This window comes from Anneissia japonica, unplaced genomic scaffold (assembly GCF_011630105.1).
Source record: "Anneissia japonica isolate Jap-2015-1 unplaced genomic scaffold, ASM1163010v1 scaffold560_len657749_cov147, whole genome shotgun sequence".
Classification (NCBI taxonomy): Eukaryota; Metazoa; Echinodermata; class Crinoidea; order Comatulida; family Comatulidae; genus Anneissia; species Anneissia japonica.
This window is the reverse complement of record NW_022754288.1, coordinates 651098-674877: the sequence shown is the minus strand read 5'-3', so window position 1 is coordinate 674877 and position 23780 is coordinate 651098. Positions and strand designations below refer to the sequence as shown.

Below are 23780 nucleotides of genomic sequence, written 5' to 3'. Positions count from 1 at the left end.
ATATGGGCTTACAACAGTTTTTTTGTCTTAATTAAATTTGATAATAGGCTCAAATCTCTATAATTGGAGGAATTAGATTTCTGCATTTTTAGTTATCAATTCAATAATCTCTTTAAGATTTTTTGTTTGCTTGTTATTTGACCTCTTTTTAGACAGGTTTTAATATCCACTGTACTGTATGTATTGTACTCTGTGTTGGCAAAACTGTGCAGTGGTTTTGGTCATCTTTGTTAGGCTTGGTTTTGCGTCCTCCTTAGTTTGAGCATTATTTTTTTTTTATATATAAAGTACTAATGTTGTAAGCCAAAGTATATGTAGCAAATACAAGCTAGACCAGCCAAAACAGGTAGAATGTCAAAGTTTTTGAAATCTATTTTATTGCACTAAACTAATCTTTATATCATGCCACAGTATGTTCTTATTTTCACCATTTTTTTTAACAATTCCTTCACTGTCTCTGACTGAGAAATGTCCGAAATCGTAAACTTTGAAGGCTGATTTCTCAAATACTTTTTTTTAAACAGCTGTATGTTTAAATGTCTGTAACTTCATAACGAAATGTTGGATCTAAATGATTCTTTTAATATTTTATAACTTTCATTTTACTGTTTAAAAATCTTTTTTTTTTTATAACTTTCATTTTACTGTTTAAAAAATCTTTTTTTTTTTTTTTTTAGGAGTGACCACTTTGTCTTGTCTTTGCCACATATTGCATTATGTATCTTTATTATGATTATAAATAGTTATTATATAAACACTGATGATTTAATTGGATTTTACATTGCTAGGTTCAACCAAGTGGATCTTTCTGTTGCTGTTCAGACTGACAATGGACTAATTACACCAATTATCTTCAACGCCAATTCAAAGGTAAAACTGTCTCCAGAAATTAATAGATTCTCTGACCTCACATGGTAATGTAGGTCAAATGTACTTTTGCAATTTTTATTTCTTCTCACAGAAATTAAACAATCTTCTGGAAGCTGTCAAAAATGGAATTTGATCCCAAGCGATTTGTTTACGTTTCCTGTGTTTGTCTAGAGACGCCAATGATATATGTGGCCACCTATTGGCTTCATCCCACTATCTTTTCATACTATTCACGTTTTTATTTACTGCTTGCTCTACATGGAAATGACATCTTATGCACGTTCACAAATTAATGTTGTGTTATGCATGTACCTGCATCACCAATGACATTTTACTTGCATGCTTAGTATGCAATTCTTATTAATTTTAACTAATGTACCTTCATCTTTGAACCAGTATAGTGAACAACTCACAGTTCATTGTGTATGTTTTCTTTGTAAGACATCTTATAGTTTGAAGTGTACATGCATATGTCAGAGGTCAGTATTTATAAACAATAGCTTACACTCTCTGTCTGCATTTCATCAAGCATTAAGAACAGTATACTTAAAAGAAAAATAATGCCTAAAAAAATGTTGTTTCAACTCAATCATTGTTTCATTTTCTTAGTCAATAGTAGGTCCAAAAGTTTGTGACGATTTAACATCAAGACGCGTGCGTAGATCTGGAAGAAATATATCGTAGCACCATTCATTTAAGTGTCTAATTACCATTATTGGCTTTTTTTGAGTTCCTATTTATGTTCATAAAATGTTGTAAAAAATATTGGACTAGGACTTGTCATGCTACAAGAGACACATGTGAGAATTCAACATTCAAATTACTTTAGTATAGTACGGTAGAAGGAGCATAATAATTAGTATACCTTCTTTCTTTCTGCTCCCCCTCCTGCAAAAACCTGGACCTACCTCTGTACCTCACAGCTTCGCAAAAGGCCACTAAAGGCGGCCTTTTCGTGAGTCAAGTGTAATTCCATGAGGGAGTCAAAGCATCATTTTCTTAAGTGTTACTTTATTATTTTTAAACTTTATTCGTAATTGTCTCTTTCTGATGCTCATGGTGTAGTTTTTTTACTCTGACATTGTTTAACCTCAGTTTTTATATGTTCAGTAGATTACAATTAAATATTTATTGTGTTGAGATTTAGCAGCTGAAAACCCGTAACCAATTTTCCAAAACTGTTTAATTTATAAAACTAATATCTGCTCAACCAAAAAACTGTACAATTTGCCAAGTGGATATTTTGTTTAATTAAGAATATACAGTCACGTAAATGTAATAAACATGAACATTTTATAAATTTAATTGAATTGGTTGCTCTCTGCATTTCAATTAGCTATGTATAGCTTTCAACTGAAAATTACGTGAAGAAATTTATCTTGCTAATTAAAAGGCGTTTAAATAATATTACCTTCTGTAGTGTTTGCATATATCATTACGTTTCTGCCAGAAAATTAAAGGTTTTCATAGTAAGGCAAGACCTTGTGTCTAGCAAACCCTCCAGATTTTTTGTTCAATCATCACAACACTCTTTACATTCATCTATAAAATTTTATTTTAATTCATCAGTAAAATTTTATTTTTATTTTCTCTGCCAGATGCTATTGGTAAAATCGTTTCGCTAAATAAGAAAAAAAAAATATTTTTATTTATTTTTTCCATGTGATTTCAATTTTTATTTTTATTTTTGAGATGTAATTTATCTATTATTAAATAGTCTCTTTTTGTTAAACCATATGATAAATTGTGCTTGCCATTTTATGGTTGCTACTCCGGCAAGCCTTGATCATTCCAATGTTACGCTAAGTTGCACTGACTTTTTGTCAGTACTTTGGCAAATAGCGCCATCTCTTGTTATTGTCAACTGGGATACAGTAATTTGAGGCTTTGTAATACCCTTTCTTATTTTAATAATCTACTATACCATATATTCAATTTAAATGTCAATTTTATTCAATTTCAATTGGCAGCATTAACACTGAATCACATGAGAGTACATTAAAAAAACATTTAAAACACAGAAATACAAAACTGTAGAATTCTAAAAAATAAAATTATTTAGGTAAAACATTTTAATTCTATTTACAAAACTAGAAAAATAATTAAATTCACTAGATTAAACATTCGAATTCTATTTACATGATAAAATGTCAAAATGTTGCAAGTTATAACAATTAGATTATCATTTATATAAAAATGCACATTATATACCAGGGAATGCTGGTTGAATTGCATTTAATTTAGAGCAGTTGATTTCGTCCCAAGTATTCTTTAATAATTGTTCTTATTTTACAGTCATGGCAATAAAATAAAACTGATTAGTTTCTAAAAATATTAGTTATAGTAGTGGTCATAATTTTTTTTTATTAGATTGGTAAACTTATTTCTAGCTACTTGCTTGATTATTTTAGTGTCATTTGAAGCTTAGAGCTGAGCATGACCAATAACACGCAACGACTAATATCTCTGTAACGGCCAGTTGAGCATCTGAAAAAGAAAATAATGATGTATATTGGTTTTGACAAATATCCAGCCAGTTTTATTCAGTCCTTCTATCAATCAACAAGGATTTATATAGTGCCAATATCCACAGCAGAATGTAACGTTCAGTGGCGCTATGACAATCATGTTCTCTGTTTTAGTCTTTAAAAAATTGCAGCACATGCAATGTGCTGTAGTCCTTATATACACTACTTATGCTATGATTAACCTTTCAGTCTCTTTAAATCTGAAGTCTAATCTGGTACGCGACTAGCACAACGTCTAATTGGCCGGAAAATACTTAGGCAATGGTTACCATTACTTTTGATGTTACTTATTTTGTTGTATCGCTGAATAAACTGACTGTATCTTTGCTTAGTTAATCTCTCCATTCGGCTCTCAATAGCCTATTTTAATCCATTAGATATCATCGGAAGAATGTATCAAAAGAATTTTAATTCGGAATACTAAGGTTACGGTATGACTAATTTAGGGATTTTAAAGGTCTTGCGTCTTTACGTGGGTTCCCCAAAAACTTATAATGACGTGGTTAAAGTATTGAAAGCAATTCCGATTAAAATCAACTCAGGAGTGCTTAAAATGCCAATCTAAAAATAGAATTCTGCAACATGTAAACTGCAGCTATCAAAATCCTAACAATATCAGGAATGTACTGGCTTTGATTTTCTGTTCGCATCTTTTCGATGCATCACATCTTCTGTATTGTATCTTTTTGTATTTTAATTGTACATTTTATTTTATGTGTTTCCTGTGTACATTCTTTTAATATGATACTTTTGAAACATAGATTGAGAATTCCCCTTCTCCCTTCCTCCTCCATTGTTTTTTTTTTTTTTTGTTTGGTTGATGATTTTTAAGACTATCAAATTTGATTGGTCAAAAACATGTAGTATGCCTAAATAAGGTCATGATGACATCACATCATGACCATATATAGGCATAGTTTAATGATTTTGTGGCAAAATGAAGAAAAAACTACCAAAAATGTAACTAAAGTATTTGAAATACTTATTTAAAGCCTTTGTCCAGACTATAAAATTTGATTGGTCAAAAACATGTCTCATGCCTAATAAGGTCATGATGACTTTGCAGGTACAATTAACAAGTTTGTAGAAAAACCTAGAAAGAAACTACCAAAAATTTAATGAAAGTATTGAAATTTCTCATTTAAGTCCTATATATACTACCAAATTTGATTTGACACAAACATGTGACATGACTAAATATGGTCATGATGACATCACATCATGACCATATATAACATATTATAGGCACATCATGAATATGGGCATACAACAGTTGTTTTGTCAAAGAAATGTTTTTAGTGTGTACAGCTTTAAGAGGATCCAAAATATTATCAATTTAAATTAAAACACAGATAAGACATGGAAAACAGTTAAAAAAAATTATCTTGCTTGCACTAATTTTCAAGATTCTTACAAAAAAAAAAAAAAAAAATCCATAACTTGATTACTAGTCTAGTCTACATCATGACTATATGGATATACAACAGTTGTTATCAACTTAGAATAAAACACAGATAATAGAAAAAGAATATCTTGCTCGTACTAATTTACAAGATTCTTACAAAAAAAAAAAATCCATAAATGATTACCAGTCTAATCTACGTTAAAAAAAAATTTGCAATTGGTTGTATTCATGCATTTGGTAACTAACTGACGACATAAACATTTTTTCTTTCAAATTTTCCAATGGAAAAATAATAACTTACTGTAAGAGTAAAGCAATTTAGAAAATGAATTTGATTTTTTTTTTTCAATTTTCTTTTTTTTTTTTTTTTAAATAGAGACTGACATTATTCCTGAAGATGGACCAATAAAATTTGAAATTGGATTATGATAGTTTGAATTATTTTCTTTGCGATTCATGTTTCTTACTTATTGATATAAGCCAAAGCTTTAACAGAGAGTATCATAAATACGTTTACCATGTTTTTCATATTATCACACCATATCTTTAACCATCGATTTCAATTTTTTTATACCCGTGCATTAGTAGTAGAGTACGCTTTCACATCACTTTTTTCACATTTTCGGGTTTTATTTTTCAATAAATATCCTGAATAACAGATAGAATAACATTTAGATTACCTCAGAAATGCTCGAGTTTCAGTAATTTTGCTTTGTTTGGGAAGTTTCTTTTTCATTTCTTGCAGTCTCAAGACTTACCATCATTTTGCTTGTCCCTAAATTTGTGTTTTGAAAGCCTGAGATTTGGTACATAGATACTGGACACTCTCCACGCTCTCTAGCCAAGATAGGGCTAAGATATGTGTACAGTAGTTCGACCCTATTTAGAATGCACTTTCTTCAGTTGAAAATTTGGTTACGAATAGATACAATAAACGACCAATCACAAAGCCTGAATGATTGCAACATTGACTATTATCTCTGCCAAGGAAGTTATATATTCACTACTTTCTGTTTGTCTGTCTGCTTTCTGTCTGTCTGGAAAACTAATGAATACTGTAGATCATTATAACTTTATAGGCCATGGGGTGAAAATCCTAACGTTCAGTCCCGTTCCGAAATTTTCATAATACTTTCACTCATTATGATAATTATTATAATAATATTTAAAAGCACCAAAAAAAAGTTTGACCGTCAGAACTTCTGCAAATACGAGAAAATGACATTTAAACTTACGAAATTGAAAATTCTTTGCGCTAGATTAGCACACGACATTTTGTAAACGTCACTCTACTCATTCGAATATTGTATTTTTGATACGTAGTTTATTATTTGCAAACTAATTAATTAATTAGATATAGTTTGTATTTTAATTATAGAATAATATATTTAGTCTACTATTAAATTGATTTTGTTACAATAACTTCACGTGTTGTGGTACAACCAACAACAGTAAACAACTACATGGCGACTAGCGACGGACAGTGTGCCGGTGTGTTGTTTTCACCGCGAATAAATCGCTAATGAAACTTTAATTCTAGTTGCAGCAACCAGATTCTTGAAGATTGTTACTTGTATCAAATTTTGGATAGTTTTAGACAGTCATAACCGAATTATAGCTGACAAACTTGTGTCGGAACTAGGATATGCCTCTTCTTGGATGAGGGAAAGACATACGGCCAGGATGATGTGATAAGACAACATCCTTACTTTGGCTTCCACCCTGTTTGCTATCATCGTTACATCGACACGAAATCGATAGCAATGATAAGTTATCATTACCAAGTTTAGTGTAGTCCCATCAGTACCTTACACATTGTACAATATATTAAAAATATTCTTTAAAAAAATGGTGCTGACTGTGCAGGCCCTACCCCACTTAGCTTCCTGAGTGGATTTCCCGTATGATTGCAAATTGTAACGGTACTGGGTTTGGGCTACAGGAGTTCGTGCTTCGAACAGGTCATTCCATTCATAGAAAAAGCCTTTTGATGGAGAAAGTGTACCTTTTTAGCAAAGGTTTGCCTAGGTCGAAACTAACTCCGGCTATAAAAAATTGATTATATAAGATTGAAAAATATTAATCTTGTTATTGTAGGAGTGATAGATACTATGTAAGAAAGTTTAATACATACTCCAAGTATTGAAATACACGCCATCGTGTTGGGATTCAATATTTCGACATTAATTATGTCATCATCAGGGAACATTAATTATGTCATCATCAGATACTATGTACACATTTAATTATTGTTATTTATTCGTTAATGTCATTATATTTAAATTTAAAATATTGTTTAAGTATGAATTATTTGTTCATGTAAAAATTAATCTTATCAATTAAAATTGTATTATTTTAAATAATATAGTAGGCATAGTTTAATGGAGATCATCAAATGCGATTGTAAGACAATCAAGGCAGATGTCAGTGCAATAAAATGAACATGAAATGCTCTGATCTTTGTCAATGTACAAACTGTCAGAACAGAGATGATAAAGACACCATGAATGAAGATGCTCACTTTGCAGACGATGAATACCTAGACGAAATTTACCAAGATGATTTGTTTGATTGAGATTTGATGTGTTTCTTATTTCATCATTATTATGTATAATATAGAAAATTTAAAAAAGGTAACGTAACCGTGTGACCCTTGAGAATGTAAGAACTTCAGAACCCTGAGACTTAACACACAGTGACACAGGAGTATGTAAAGCATCTATTTTTATTTATTATGTATGATGTACAAAAGTTTAAAAAAAATTCTGTATAATGTAACGGTGTAACCCTTGAGAACTTATAGAACCATGAGAATAATCACACAATGACAAAGGACTGCGAAACACTTCACTGTATTTATTTATTAAGTACTGTATTATATAGAGAATTTAAAAAGTAACGGACTCACTAGAGCGCAAGAAGCTTTTATTAAGATGTATAACATGTACATAAATATAGAGTTATATATTGTATAAGCAAGCACTGAGGAAGGGAGGAGAAGCTCTCAGGATATTTGAGAAATAAATATGAATTTTCATATTACAGTATTAAATTTAAATTTCTATTTAATAAAATGTGTCCCAACATGTGTCAACTGGAGTTTACAAACAAATATACATCCATGCACATCATAAAAATGCATCAAGTTTAAATTTCCCCACACTTAATCTTTTATTACAATTTGAAAGTAAAATAAATACAATAATTTTAAAAAAGGAATATGAATGTAAAAATACTGTGAGAATGAAGTGTGTACTTTAGTACACATAGAGGGAACATGCAGACACATTGTCAAAAGGAAGACCACAGGAGTCAAAAGAAGACAAAATACTAATACATTTTCTTTAAATTGTTACACAATTATTGTTTTGAAAAGAATATCAAAGAATTGCAATTACAATAATAAAATAAGTTTTTTTGTTGAAATTTCTCATTAATAATTATACTGTAAGTTGACGCGAATTGACGTGTACTGATGCAATCTGACATTACTTGACAAGATTTGACCTAAAATGACGCGATTTCATGCGAGTTGACGCAAGTAGACACTCATGGTATGATCGCGACGTGCTTCTACACCGCTGTGTCGCGGTGTGTTTTCCGACGACCAGTAGCCTATGAATGTAATAAAACGGTAATTTTCTTAAAATTGCAGAAGATATTTTGGTCGAACTTTCTATATTTGATTCAAGACATTACTTAACTATTGTAGGCCTAAATTTTTTATGTTGAAAAGATCGGAACGGAATTCGTTTTCTAGACGTCTTTTGAGCTTCACCCCATGGCCTATTAGTGGAATTGTACATAATAATTGAAGAAAGACCCTTTTTAGTTTACGGGTACTCGGTGTGTGTGACGGCAACGCAATGATGAACGCATGCGACGACGCGGAACCAACGGACAGATTTTTTAATGAGGATCTGTTCAGACTGCCACTGACAATCAGCAGACATTGCATTGTCTATCGCTCGCGGGAGGCAGCGGTGATTTGTCATGCGACGGTCGTATGACCATCGTAAGATGTAGTGAGTGCCCGCCTTATGGAGTGCCTACTCTAGCTTTCAATGGAATATATCTATGTGTGTAGAGAGGGATGGGAGGTTTGGTTGGGGATGCAAGGTGAGGGAATGATGTGGTATGGGTTTTCCTTCTCCTTTTCCAGAAATGTTCTGCATCTCTCCCCCCTCCCACTTTTAAAAAAAGCCACTGAATACATTTAATGCCTTTCAAGTAATATTGATCAAACTCATGAAATATGAATACATGCAAATTTTATTGCTTGTTTTGTTTTACAAATCACATTTATTAAATATTTCACAAAGCTAGCAGTTAACCTTGGAAAAAAAAAAAACTAGATAAAAGGATCAAATTAGAAAATTGGATTTTAAAAAACGTGTTATAGTAGAACACAGAACATTAAACTTCCCCATGAGAATACCAATTAGAACAACAAGCTCATAACAATAAAACCACACAAACAGTGCTTTAGAATATTGCATTGTGCAAATATCAAGGAGGTGATTAATAGTGAATGATGTTATAAATAATTAATCCATTGTAAATGAAGAGTTGTCTAAAAATAAATTACAGCTATTTTTGTTTTTCTATTTGATTTTAAATTTTTAAAATTCTTTCTGACATAGAAACTCAGTATGAGATATAAATATCTCGGTATCTTTTCTTCAAACTCTAAAATTATAAATCCAATAAAAATAACAGCCAGATAAACTTTCTTAGCAACCAAAGGCTAAATTGAGGAAGGATGTATCAAATATCAAAATTTCATTCAAAGAAGCAATTATTTAGAGAAAGATATCAATAAGAGTTAAAATCAGTGTAGAGATAATTAAAAAAAAAAAAAAAAAAAAAAAAATACAGCTTTATACTGGAATGGAATCTGGAAATCCCAATTTTTTCCCAAAAAAGTCCACTTCCTAAATTTCTGTTCTCATTGTAATTTAAAAAAAAAATAAAGCTATTGTATTGTGATGTCATCTGGACCATATTTAGGAATGTCACATGTTTATGTCACATAAAATATGATAGTCTTTGTTTATATATCATGTGCTGATAGGATGTGATGTCATCATTACCATATTTAGGCACGTCACATGTTTATGTCACATAAAATATGATAGTCTAGACAGGGCTTTATTTATATATCATGTGCTGATATATGGTCATGATGTGATGTCATCATGACCATATTTAGGCATGTCACATGTTTTTGTCACTTAAAAATTTGATAGTCTGGACAAGACTTTAAGTGTCATACTAGGAAACTTAAAAATAGCCAGTGTTGATTTGCCTCTTGTGTAATGTGAGAATTATTTAATGTTCAAGCAGAATGAAATAAGAACAATGATTATCTTCAATTAGCGGTGGAGTTACTAAATTAGAATCTCATCTTGGCCGAATCACATAACAAAATGACAAACAACTCTGTGAATGTATTGTAGCAGTCGTATCTGACACGGGAACGGCCAATACTTGCAGGAATGTATGTGAAATTCATCAAAGAACTATATTTGACAGTTAATTAATTAGGAATTGGTTTCCTAGAATACTTGCCACTTCACTAGTATTAACAGCCTCTTGTGTCTTATGGTTATTTTTGTGCAAGTTTCAAGGAAACTGTTGAATTCTCAAATATTTATTTATCGATTACAGATTATATTGTTAATACAATCTGTAAAGATGGTCGATTAAAATTATATTTTTCTGGAATACATAATTTTGTGTTCATCATTTCCCTTTATTTCACACATTCTTCTCAAGAGACCAATTAACTGTGTGCGTGAAGACAGTCAAGTTCAAGTTTATTTTATGGGTCATTAATGAATATGATACATGAAATTTGCTTTTATAATATACTGTTTTAAGTCAATCGTGACGTCGTCACTGCAACTCCCAATGTTATTACCTATCACCAACTGTGCACTATTTATTTTATATAGTGCGCTGTTGGCTTGATCTTTTTTGGTTCGTGTGTAAAAGACCAATTCAAGTTGTACAGAACTCATTGTAATTCTAGGCTATTGTTTTTACATTAATTGCTTAAAATATAAGATATGAAGCACAGATTGCACAAAATAGCACACACTGAAAATATGAAAAAGTATTAATAGAGCAAAAGAATAAACTATCTAACAAATCTATCGTTGCACTAGGAATAAATGAGTCTTGTTATGTTAATGAGGTAAAAATTCTACCAGATCTGCTAAAACTGATATTGTGAAGTAGGTGGTTATTATCATTGATTATATCATACATTTTATTTAAAATAGCAGCTTCAGTAATTTCTTTGAATGTTTTACGTTTAATTCTGTTATTTTATAGACTTCCTTAACTGTTTTATAATTTCTAAGTTCCTTTTAGTATGGCTTGAATCACACCAATCCACCGAAAGAAATCACTAATTGGATAACGCTTTGGTAAAAAATGAAAAGATCATCGTTTCCGTACTTTAAATTTTCCTAGATGATACAATCATTGGTGGGCAATATTCATGTCTTTGTTCAATGTTGCATCATAGAATTTGCATAATTGTTACATAATAACATTAATTGATACATTATAACATTAATTGGTTTTTTTTTTGGTACATTGCAGGGTTTATCAAGTATTAGCAATGATGTCAAAAGTTTGGCAGAAAAAGCTAGAGAAGGAAAACTTCGTCCTCAAGAATTCCAGGTAAGAAAAGCTTCGCAACCACATACTGTAACATCTCCCAATTACGTTCCCCTCCCCCGAAGATAGATCGTAATTGAGGAAGTTTGTAATTCAGAGAGTTCGGATTTTCATGGCATTTTAGTGGTGAGGTAGATAGGCCACGAAATATGACTTGGGTTTTATTGTTTTTTGCATCAAGATAATACACAGAAGCCTAAATTATCTGTAATCACTGTGAAGTATTCATCTTAAGTGAATTCTGAATGAAAACATGACCATTAATAGTAAAAACAATTGGTATATTATTCTCTTCTCTTTGAATTAGTTTACCACACTAGTTTGAACCATAGTATAATGCCCCAATGAACGAAGTGAGATTCTCTATTCCTATTGTACAGTAGCTGCCTCAACAAGTATGAGCTCAAATGGTGGATATCTCAGCTCAAAACAATTAATATTTTTTGCTGTAAAGCTTTGCTTTCTTCTGATTTAACATTTTATATTGTTTGTGAAGATTTTTAGATGCGATTTTAAGTGTTTTTAATGACATCATCACTGCAAATCGAGTTCCTAAAATCGAGAGTTTGTAATTGGGAGGTTCATAATTGGGAGATGCTCCTCTACAGTTGATCAATAATTTGGGCAGCTTATAGCGCTGTAATAAACCTAGCAGGCAGGTATCCTTAGGAAGTGAAGACCTAAGAAAATACCAGGTGTTAATACAATATGAAATTATTACGTTATTGAAAAAGAATGTGTGGTGATGGCGTGCATATTCCAATAAATCAACAAGGATGGCTACTGTTGTTTTTACTGAAGTTTTATATTCGGAAGGAAAACGAGAAGACAAGTTGATCCCAACAGTATGAATCAGTAGGCAATAATGAAAGCCCATAATACACAATTCAGTACTAAGGCATTACCTGTAATCTTGGTAATGGTGAAGTCTACTACAAATAAGTGGATGGCAATGAAGTAATGAGGCCAAAGGTCATGGGAAATAACAGATAACTTTTGATTTGCAAGTTATGTGACCTGAAAACCTGATTTGTTTGACCTTGAATAAAAGTGTTGTTTCTGGTTAATTAAAAGTAAATAATAAAATACTATATATTGTCTTAAGTAAATTATATGGTCGTGACATGCATGAAAATATTACCAATAATTTTTTTAATAATTTTGTTATTTTTTCATGGTGGCAGTTGCACTAATAAGGAAATATAGGTTTTGAGTACACTATAGGAGATTTAAGCCGAAGGAGCCATTATTGCCTTCACCCCAAGCGGGCTTCAGGCAATTTTTGAAGGTTTTTGTTCGTTCACTGTATGCGGTCATAGTTTAGTCTAGCAACGAAATATTCTATTGCGGTAGATGTAGTAAATTCACACTTAACTTTTAGCTTTTTGCACATGAGACACAAAAAAATAGGAGGCACTATGTCGAATTAATAGTCAGTCCGGGACATGAAAATTCAGTGCAAATGATAGTGATAACGTCAACAATGACTATTAACAACCTTTATTCTATTAACAATCTATAAGTGGATGGTTGGTTCACAAAACGAGGTATAAAAAGTCTTGGCTCACCATAGAAGTTAATATTAGCCCAAATCAAGAATATAAAGTAAATTTGATTAGATGTTGTACTGCATTAATTCTTATATCTGCGGCCAGAAATTAAATGCATGCAAAAGTTTATGAAAATGATATTATTTATGTCTGTTTATGGCGAGGGAAAATTTTTTCTTGTTCTGATATTCTGTTGAAAGCTAATATTTTGAAAAAGCAATCAATTTTTGTTTTTGCAAATACATGTATAATAGATTTATGTGGCTCTTGGGAGAATGACACCATGGTATTGAAAATGTCAAAAGAAGTAAATTAAATTTTAAACAAATTAACTATGGAAAATTATGGAAATAGGAAAATCATGGAATATTGTAAAATATATGAAATGTTGACTAGTCCCAATATACAGTAATCAGTGTTTATGCAAAATTTTGGCAATTTTTTGCATAGATAAGCATCCACTGTACCTATTGGCACCAATTAAAAATATTTAATGTATAGGTCACAATTATTTTTTTTTTTTCACAATGGATAAATTTAATTACTAGGATATTCAAACAAAATTTGAGGCTTGTCATCCCAAAACCAGCATTCTGTTGCTATGTTATTAATAAACTGGGCATGTGGCTGTATTGTATACTTTATTACAGAGGAGCCATAATACTTTTACTCATAACTTTGGCAGTAGTAAGTGGATTCCAGTAAATGGCCCATCATTTTAAAGCTTATAATGTGGAAAATATGAATATAATGATCTTTAATATACTTGTATTCTTCACATTATAAGCTTATAAAATGATGGGTCATTTACAGGCAAATGATACTCGGGTAATTAAGAGGCAATATTCTGAGACTAACTTTAAAGATTTTAATTTATTAGGCCGACTAGAGCCTCGGTCCGAGTCTCGGAATAAAAAATACCTGGTATAAAGGTTCACAGGCTAAGTTTTTGTTACTTAGCATGGTCCATATTGTGCTTTTAGACCATAATTTTAGGGCTTGGCAATCAAATAAATATCATTATATTATTATATATTTTTCAATCACTGATCCAACGACCTTGTCGTGGACAGGATTTGCCCGACGGGTCTGGGGGGGCCGAGGTCAGATTTTCCCGATGAAAGCAAAGTGGGTGTGGTCGAGCTTCGATTTAAAGGTTTCGAAAGTGGTCCAAATTTGACAATTTAGGGGTTTCAAAGGCTTATTTAATCAATTTTAGAGTCTACTAATATGTGGAGAATACATTACATTTTTTTTCTCCCCAAACCCTGGACAGTATGCTTGGGATGGCAAGACTCATATGGACAGTTAGTCAGAATCACAAAATACTGTAACTTAAAAGTAGAGTTTTCATCGGTATGGACTGATTTTAATATTACCTCATATTGCTTCTGTTAAAAAAACATGATGAAAGTCGTAGAGCATCAAAGTGACCACAGGGAAGACCAAATTTAAATTGGCTTTTAATAGACAAATACAAAAGACAACCTCAACCCTTTAGATGACCCCTTAAAGTTGGGTGTGTGTTTAAAGATGTTTTTGATGACCCCATAAAGTTGTCATTGATGTGAGTGTTATGAGTTTTGAAGGGTTTTCCAATATTTTTTTCCAATAAAGAATGCAATGTATATCAATATAATACAAAGAATTTAATTTTTTTTTTATATATTGACAGTGTTGTAAAAAACTCTAAAATAATGTTTAGAATTGAAATCTAGATTGATAGCAAGAAAAATAATATTAATATCGATGAAATCATAAAACATTAAAGGATTATAAACATTTTCATACCAAACATAATAATTTTTTCTGTGGCCTTGCAATCTGTTCTGAAAATTTTTAATACATAAATATTGTGAATTATTATTTGGTGAATTTGTGATGTTTCCTGCACTGCTCAAAAATCTGAATTTCATTAGTTTTTTTAGATTTTTATTACATTTGAAAAAAAAATGTTGTAAAGTAAATAATAGCTAAAACATAAAATGAGTTGGTGAGAATTACAAAATTTATTTATTTAATTAATTTATTTTTGCACAAACGTGCAATAAGGATTGTCAATAGTGAATATATCAATGTAGGTGACAATCTTTTTCACAAGACAAACATACACACACACACACACACAATTGGGGAGTAGGGTTGTTTTGGTTGTGAGGAAAAATCTGTAACACTGACAGGAATTGAACCCAAGATCCTGGCATTGGGAGGCAAGCATCTTTCACCAATCTATTCGACTCCACTCAATTTCCAGATTTGTTCTTTATTTTCTTAGAATCGACGGAGATAAGATATTTTCTTAATTACGCCACTTACGTTCCTGGTACACACTACATCTTCCTTCAGACTGTTATAATTTTTTGATGGGATTGGCCTTTAAATCCCAACAATGATCTTGATTTACGCCCTCTATCGTTTATGTTGTATGACAGTAAACAAGCTGTACTGAGGTAACTAAGAAATTTCTCATCTACACTGGTTCTAAAATAAAAAGTCTTTAATATTTACATAAAGAACCAGATGAAATTCTTTTGAGATGTAATTAAATTGTTTGCTTAAACTTGCTGGCCTAGTTGTGGTGTATCAATTTAGTTGTGATACGAACCACATCAAATTAGGGCTCATCAGCACGGACAATATGGACTAAATTAAATATATTTTCACAATATTCTGTTCATTAACAGATATAGGACAATTCTTAGAATAATACAATAGAGATTTAGTAAATTAATTCCAACAAACTTTCGAATTCGTTTGATTCATTAATTTTAATTTCTTATTTTTGTAATTATACTATCATGCACTATTAAGTATTGATACCAAAGCGGGGCAAATGCTACGAGGTTCAAAATCCAGTGTTTGATGATAAGACTGTTGAACGACGAATCCAAATCCTCTCCTTGGAGTGTCGGGCGACGCCGCCTGATGATTGTCGGTGGCAGTGTGAATGGATCATCATTAAAAAGCGATTCATTGTGCGCGTCAAACAGACATGGATAAGCTGGAGGCAAGCTGTTAACAATTTCCATATATAGTCATGATGTGCCTATATATGGTCATGATGTGATGTCATCATGACCTTATTTAAGCATGTCACATTTTTCTGTTAAATAAAATGTGATAGTTTGGATATTGCTTAAAACACTAATGGTGCGTTTTACAAAAAAATTGGGAATGATTAATAAAATGCTAGACTTGCCACAAATCTCTTATTTTTTATTATTTTTCTCATTCTGGACAGCACCACCAACGAGAAAGTTAATTTAGAGACGGAATAAGCGACTTGTAAAACACTGAATGCAGGCACCAGGATGCCAAAAGAATGACGTAATCTTATATTCTGTATTTGGATAAATGGGCGGACCAAAATAAACAATTTCAACCAATCAAATGTTCATAATTTTGGAGCCACTAAACTGAGTCACTCCCGTCGACTAGTTAGGCATGACTGAAAATAGTCCTCCTTAATAAAACAGGCCTAAAATATTTAGAATAGACCCTAGTAAGACTAATTTTGGCAATGACAATTAAGCTTAGACTAGATGGCATACCATTACAAATACAACAACACTTTAACTTTCCAGGAGGATGACCCAGGCCTCTGGCTAGCCTAGTAGAGGCTTGGCCTATTTTTAAGTTCTTACTTACAGAGGCCTACCTTTTTAACAATATTCTACCATAAAGGCCTAAATCTGTGTAGCAGCTAGCGGAGAGCAAGGTTCTGTAAGTATAGCCTACTACGGTTATCTGTCCATAGTCGTTCTCAGCAGACCAGAACTATATACTAACTGTTTTAATTCAAGTAGGTAGGCAGAAGGGAGCTGGTTAGCTTGTCCTAGTCGAGATATCCACATCTTCAATTTTGAAAATTTACCAAGATTAATTAATATGCATGAAGTAAGCCAATCACATGATTTACAAAATCAGTCATGCATACGATATCCTACATCAAATTTTATGTGGGAAATCGTACGCATGAATCGTTTGCCCAGGCCCTAATCCGAAAAAAAAAAAGAAATTGAGTATGGGATGCCAATTAAATTAGGTATGGCACGCACTAAGTGCAATAAAGAGTGAGTAACCCAGAATTAGGGCGTGGAACCCAGGCTAATAAAATACAGATTTGTTAATATTTTAAACTAGAGAAATGGGGTTAAAATTCTTTTTTTACTGAGCCTTGTTTATATTGGTGAGTCAAGTGGCTGAGTGGAAAGGCGGGTGCATCGCTAACTACAACCTTAACATTGGCGCTGGTTTGAGCTCTTCATTGCCCAGGGTTGCAGTTGGTAGAACAAGTTTTCTCGGATAAGGACTTTAAATGGTGGTCCATTGTACATATCTGGCTTGTGTGTACTTTAAAGAACCCATTGCATGTTTTTGAAGAGTAGGGGGTTACTCCGATGCTGTGGTTCATTTCAGCCCCTGTAGCTAAGTATAAAGTATAAGTGCCTTTTTAAGGCGATTATGTAGTCGCAGACCAGCCTATACACACTCCAGCACAATGATGCTGCGAGTTATGGGTTATTCTTCTAACTTTACCTTTAATTTTATATAAATTCAAAACTCATTATTATTAGGTTCATTGTACGAAATAAGAAAAGCTAAGATTATAAATCCTTAGAACGTAAATATACCCTTAGAAAAGTAGTTCATTTTATTACTGTTTTTAAGTATGTGTAAATTATTAATATTTATTAATGAAACAGCCAACTCACAATTTTTTATAGTAAAATTATTGCATAATATGCATGTGTCTGCAATGTAGTCTTGCACCTGTTTTAACTGTGCAAATTGGTCGAATAAACGTATGAAATGAATTAAGATATCACATTTGTACATCATAAAACTTACCAAATTAGACAATGTTAGATTTTATAGTATCTTTTGATTCTTGCTTACAACAACTTTTTTCTGTCTTAGAAAAATCAGTTGTACAACATATCAAAAAATTGTTTTCCTCCGGAGCCTGACTTTAAGTATTTGCTGCGAACCAGCCAATTCATATTCTTGACAGCAATTTGACCTCTGAAAGGTCATTGTTTGTCAAAAAACAAGGGCCTAAATGACTGAAAAGCGGAGTTTCCTTTCATTCTGCCGAGTAAAATTAATTACTTTAGGCGACGTTTGTAGACTAACCCACACATACCAATGTCCGCATGTCGCGACTGCAAGGTATGACAACCGTAGACAATAGAATGTACGAGGCACAATTGAAACACCATAAAAGCGTTAAAAACAATATTTTAGTATAAATAATAATGTATATAATATGACCATACCTTATAGGTCAATACAAAAATCAAACCATTTCCTTACATCAGTTTATTTTATTGTCACATGACCCTGGCCCACCCTGACAAGGCCTAGCCAACCCCGAAACAATCGTCTGTCAGCGGGCACTCAGCAGAACGCCGATTTCTAGGCCTATACAGTGTTGCCAGATAGTTGGCAGTCTTCGCAACGGCCAAACGCACGCCATCTGAGGGCCAAATTCGCTAAACAATTTTTCGATTTTAGTGATTACACTACTTCATTTAATATACAAAAAAAAAAACCATCCTGGAATATACAGTAGTCATTTGTTTGAAATGGAAGAAATAAAATGGACAGAGTTGCAATGTTAATCTGTTTGTTGTTTTTATATTATTCACATCCACAAATTAAATGCCCACCTATATTATTATCATCATTCTCATTATTATTATTATTGTTATAATTATTTATTTATTACCATTTTTAAAGAGGGTGACCTATTCAGTTCCTGCAGGAATTGGTCATTAAGGACCCTCGATAAAACATAGACAATATGTGAAATATTAAATATTCAAGACATAAAAGTTAAATTGCATGTTAAAATTGTAACCCTATTTTTTAAGTCAACAAAAAATTTTGTACTAAAACAGGCAGAATCTTTAACTTTTTTATTATTTCATCATCCATGTACCTTTGTTTTTATATTAAATTTGGCATCTATATTACAATCAGAAAACTATAATTTTTACTGTACCATAATTTTATTTTAATAAACACCACAGGACATTTACTGTTCAAAATGTTTTTTATGGGGAGGGGGTAGATTAAAAAAAAAATGGATGTGACATTTCCAACTTTATACACCCCTAATACTGTAATAATAGTCTACAATGTATACGGTAATAAAGTTTGATTAGTACTGTACTACTTTTTTGAAAATGTATCACAAATTGTTGACCCATCTAAATAGACTTTTATGTATTTTAAATATGTTACGCTTCTATGTTTTTAAATATTTTTGCTAATTTGATTTCTGAACCACAATATTGCATGTGAAAGAGGTAAGGTGTAAACTCGGACTCGTCTTGACAGCGCTAGGAGTAGTCTAGGCTAGCCTTATCCTACTCTAGGCCTAGACTAGCTAGGATGTTATAGGCCTAGCCTTGAAGGGACGAAGGTCCCAATGAAAAACAACGTCGCTCCTTGATAGCTAACATTCTCTATTTAACATCACAATAATTCATAATTAGACCTATAGTTGTTTTTTGAATTGTACTCCACAAATCTCAGCCGATACCTTGCACAACTCGTTAACGTCTTGTATCTATTGTCGTGACATCATGGCTCGCTGGCTCACACTTGTGATGTCTTGTGATCAAATAACACGCTGGCTCGCACTCTTTGGCAGTCAACTCGCCCCTAGAAAACCCGGCCTTGGAAACTTGCCCCATAAAAAAATGTACACTTCCTAGACCATGCAGTCTTCAAAATAAAAATTGTAACATTTGGTAATCAACTATATTTTCCACATACATAGAAATTTTTGAAACTTTATTAAAAAAAACCTAAACCATAATTCACCACTATAGACACTTTTTGACAAAAATGAAAAATTTCGACTTTGTTACCCAATGAGAAGTGTTCTAATATAGACAATGGGTCGTGTCTCTTATTACTTGTTATATTTTTATTATTCATTATTTTCACTTGACTCGCATAAATAATTTTGTTCGAAGAACATTTATATGCAGTTGTACTTCGCAGCACTTCACTTGCAATTTGCAATTTCTATTATTATTATTATTATGTTTAATGATTGTATGCCATCCCAGCAAAGCTCGTCATTTTTATCGCTCACATACATTAAAAAGAAAATACAGTTTGATAAAACTACAGGTAAAAAGCATAACAAAGAAAGAAAAATATTAATAAAAATGATTTACATTATTGACAATGGATAAAATAAACTCTATATAAAGTATACATATCTCTATAAGACTTTGTCCCGCCGAGAGCTCATGGGCGTTACCCCACTGCCTATAAGAAATATCATGACTAATTAAAACCTACTTAATAAAGATAAACATGTTTGGTTGAAAAATATTCTAACTTTTATTGCATGATGACTAAACTAATATCATTTTCTATTTGCCTCCTAATTCAAATTTATGGATTTTCTCATTTTTTAGTTTTCCTGTTCATTTTTTAAAAAATCACTTATTAAGTAGATGATGTTATGAATTCAAGACAAGGAGATGATCTCAAATAATATAATAATAATATTGATCACTTTATTGTGCGTGGGTCTTCTTGATATGAACTTTACTATTGCGCTGTCATGGAACATTACTTCTCGGTGCACGTAATCGTCATTTCCAAAATATAAATATTTTCTGTATCACCTAGCTACCACAATTTCTCATCATTTAGAATTGTCATTATCTTATTTATTGATATTTATTAGCATATAAATGTTTCTCTTGTAATTATATAAATATATAAATCAATGATGAATACAATGGGTCATGGTTGGTGTTTTGCCAAATAACGCCCACGTACAAGGTATCGCATGCACGTATACACGATGACTGGCAAATGATTTCTATTACTTGTTAATATTATTTATTCATAACATTAATGTAATGAAATCGGTAATTGAACGCATTGTAAATTCTTATAGCATGCACTTTCTATACCTCATAAGCCTAGACCTCATATATATTAATTCTTCATTAATTAATCAAATCATCAAGTTTCATTTACAAACTCAAAAGGCTATACGTAACAGGCCATAGTACAGAAAGTCTGTGACCAAGTGCTCTATCTTTTTTGTCAGGTATCAATAAGTACCTCAACCAGTTGTATTAGTGGCTTAAGCTCACCCAAAAACAAAACTTAATAAAAAAAAAATCTTTTAGCCTAATACCTTTAAAACATCTCCAAACAGCTTAAGGTTAAATTGAGTTGTACTGAACTAAAGTAAATGATCTAAGGTCGGAGTGCACATCTCTCTTTCTGATGGTGCTTGAACCAAACTGTGCAAGGCTGTAGGGGGTTCGGCACTTCTCCCGCACTGTTAAATCTGTTTCATTTTTCCAGTATGTGCCGATATCCATTTATACTTCTAGGTAGAGAGGGACAAACATAAAGTGTCTTTTTTAAGGTTGCAAATGACTTGAACAGCGAGGATTTCAAATCCCCAAGCCCAAAGTTGGGAGTCAGAGCCACAACCGTTAATAGACCTTTCCAGAATGCAAGGGCTTATTCAGCGAGCTGTCCGGCCGTCTTTTGGATGGCCAACAGTTATTTAGGACGGCCACTTCTACCCTAGTTGGACCTGATCTACCTTTAGCAAATTCTTTATATTCTTTGAGTTTATCAAATGTTGCATTAAACTAAAGCAAGTTTTGGACAGCCTATTTCATTTTTCTGGCTAAACCCCTACCACATTGTCAATCAAACTTAACTGACCCATCAGAAGAGGGTCAGGAATACGAGCGTCCAACACACATGTTGTCCCACAAAGTTACATGTTAGCGTATGTTTTTACACTGATGTTTTGTGTCACCATAGCAACCGTATCCAAGGGGCGGGGCTTAGTAGAAAGGTCCATTGACTACAAATTCTGTAAATCTCAATTTAAATATGTATCACAAAAACTAAAATGTATATTTAATGCTCACATGGAGGTATTTATTGTATTTTTCATGTAACATATTGCATAAATGAAAAAAAAAAACCACCTCAAGAACCATCTAATTTAGAAGGATACGATAATCAGAACATTCAAGAAAAATTAAGTGAAACATATTTTTTGTTTCTTGTCTTTGATCAACTGAAATGACAAATTATTTCTAAGAAAATTTTTTGCCAATTTTCAAAACATTTTAAATATTTTCAGTGTTTTAACCTTCAACGTTTATCTGTCAGTACAAATTCTTTAGTACGGTTTTCATTCCAATTATTGTGTCACCATCGAATCAATATTTCTTGTGTACGCTTTTTATAGTCATCAACTAACAGTAAGTGACCACATTTTCTGGAACGACCTTTTAATTTCATCCCCATTAATTCCAAAGATTAATATTTTTTATCCCACTTCAAGATAAACAACTATCAATTACTGTTATTATTTTGTTCGTAATTTTGGAGTGTTTTTGTTGTTAATAAGGCCACGTATTGTAATCTGAAAATGATTACAGATTTACATTCACAGTTGTCTAATTAAAGTGATGATAATAATTGACACCTACATTCAAGAGAAGTTTTTATTTCTTTGCATGTGTTGTTCACATTATTTTAAAATAATTTTATCAATTTTTTTTTAGTTTATCAGGCAACAAATCACAAGATCATCATTTTTGCCGTCATCATGATTTAAATTGTTATATTACCTACATCATGGTCATCCTCATAATCATTATCATCATCATTGCCATCATCTTCTTCACCACCAGCATTTTCACCACCATCAGACATCGACATTGTTATATTCATCATATCACCATTATCATTATCATTATAATCTTCATCACCATCTACATCTTCAGCATTTTGATCATCATCATCATCAGCATTTTCAATTCAATTTTATTGTGCTTTAAATACCATCGTGGGCCAATATCCACTTGGAACCATCTTTTTCATCATCAACACCATCATCGTCATTGTTATCATCATCATCATCATCATTATCAGCATCAACATCATCATTGATGTCTGTGTTTCAGTTCCCTGGTCATACTGTAGTTCAAGTGTAAGACTAGGATTTTTTTTTTCATCATTGAAAAAATCAACATAAAGAGACATACTGTAGCACATCCACCCATCCCGTAATTGGCGAGTGTACTTGCTCTTGGATGTGAAGGATATAAAAAGTATATATAATAAATATTTAATAATTTGGTATTCATTTCAAATATTTTAGATGAAAATTAATGAATTAAATAAAAAGCATCTTCTTACTTGAAGTAAGCACTTAAAATACCGCAATCCATCCCCCAATTCCAACTACATTATCTTTGCCTTCCAATGTTTTATAGATATACAGCTTTATTAATACAATCTCTTAAGCATCGAGAGTAGTATTACTTTTCTAAAATTGCTTTAATATAAATAAAATCTGGTAAAAAGCGTGTATAGCAATTGCTAATGCCAGCCAACATTCCCTATAAAAATTATTTATCATCCAATAGCAAATGCTCTCTCTAAATACAGATTGGAAACCATGAGCCTTTGAGAATGGGGATTTCATGACTAAAAATCTTAGTGTCTCAAAGCCCTACACCAATGGTGCGTCTGAGAAGATCCAGGAGTTGTAGTATCCCCATCGATAAATACCGTAGACTCCCATCAGGCCGATCTTTTTGTCAAGAAACACTGCTTTAAAAAAATTGCAGTTTTAGAGTTTGAGAGTACCATTAAAGTGGTATCTATTCTTAATACTTTCTCCTATTAGGTATACAGTGGCAGGTCCAGGAATTC

At 32.1% G+C, this 23780-nt stretch overlaps 1 protein-coding gene across 1 annotated transcript in view; it reads left to right on the top strand.

Moving 5' to 3' along the window:
* Positions 1 to 788: 788 nt before the first annotated feature.
* The window catches only part of LOC117123165 (dihydrolipoyllysine-residue acetyltransferase component of pyruvate dehydrogenase complex, mitochondrial-like), a gene marked incomplete at its 5' end in the record, with an annotated part of 33853 nt that continues 10861 nt past the window's right edge, over positions 789 to 23780 (top strand). Inside the window, 2 exons of the mRNA XM_033269016.1 lie at positions 789 to 870; positions 11416 to 11496. Coding sequence (XP_033124907.1) covers positions 789 to 870; positions 11416 to 11496 — 163 coding nt within the window. The remainder of the gene's footprint in view (positions 871 to 11415; positions 11497 to 23780) is intronic.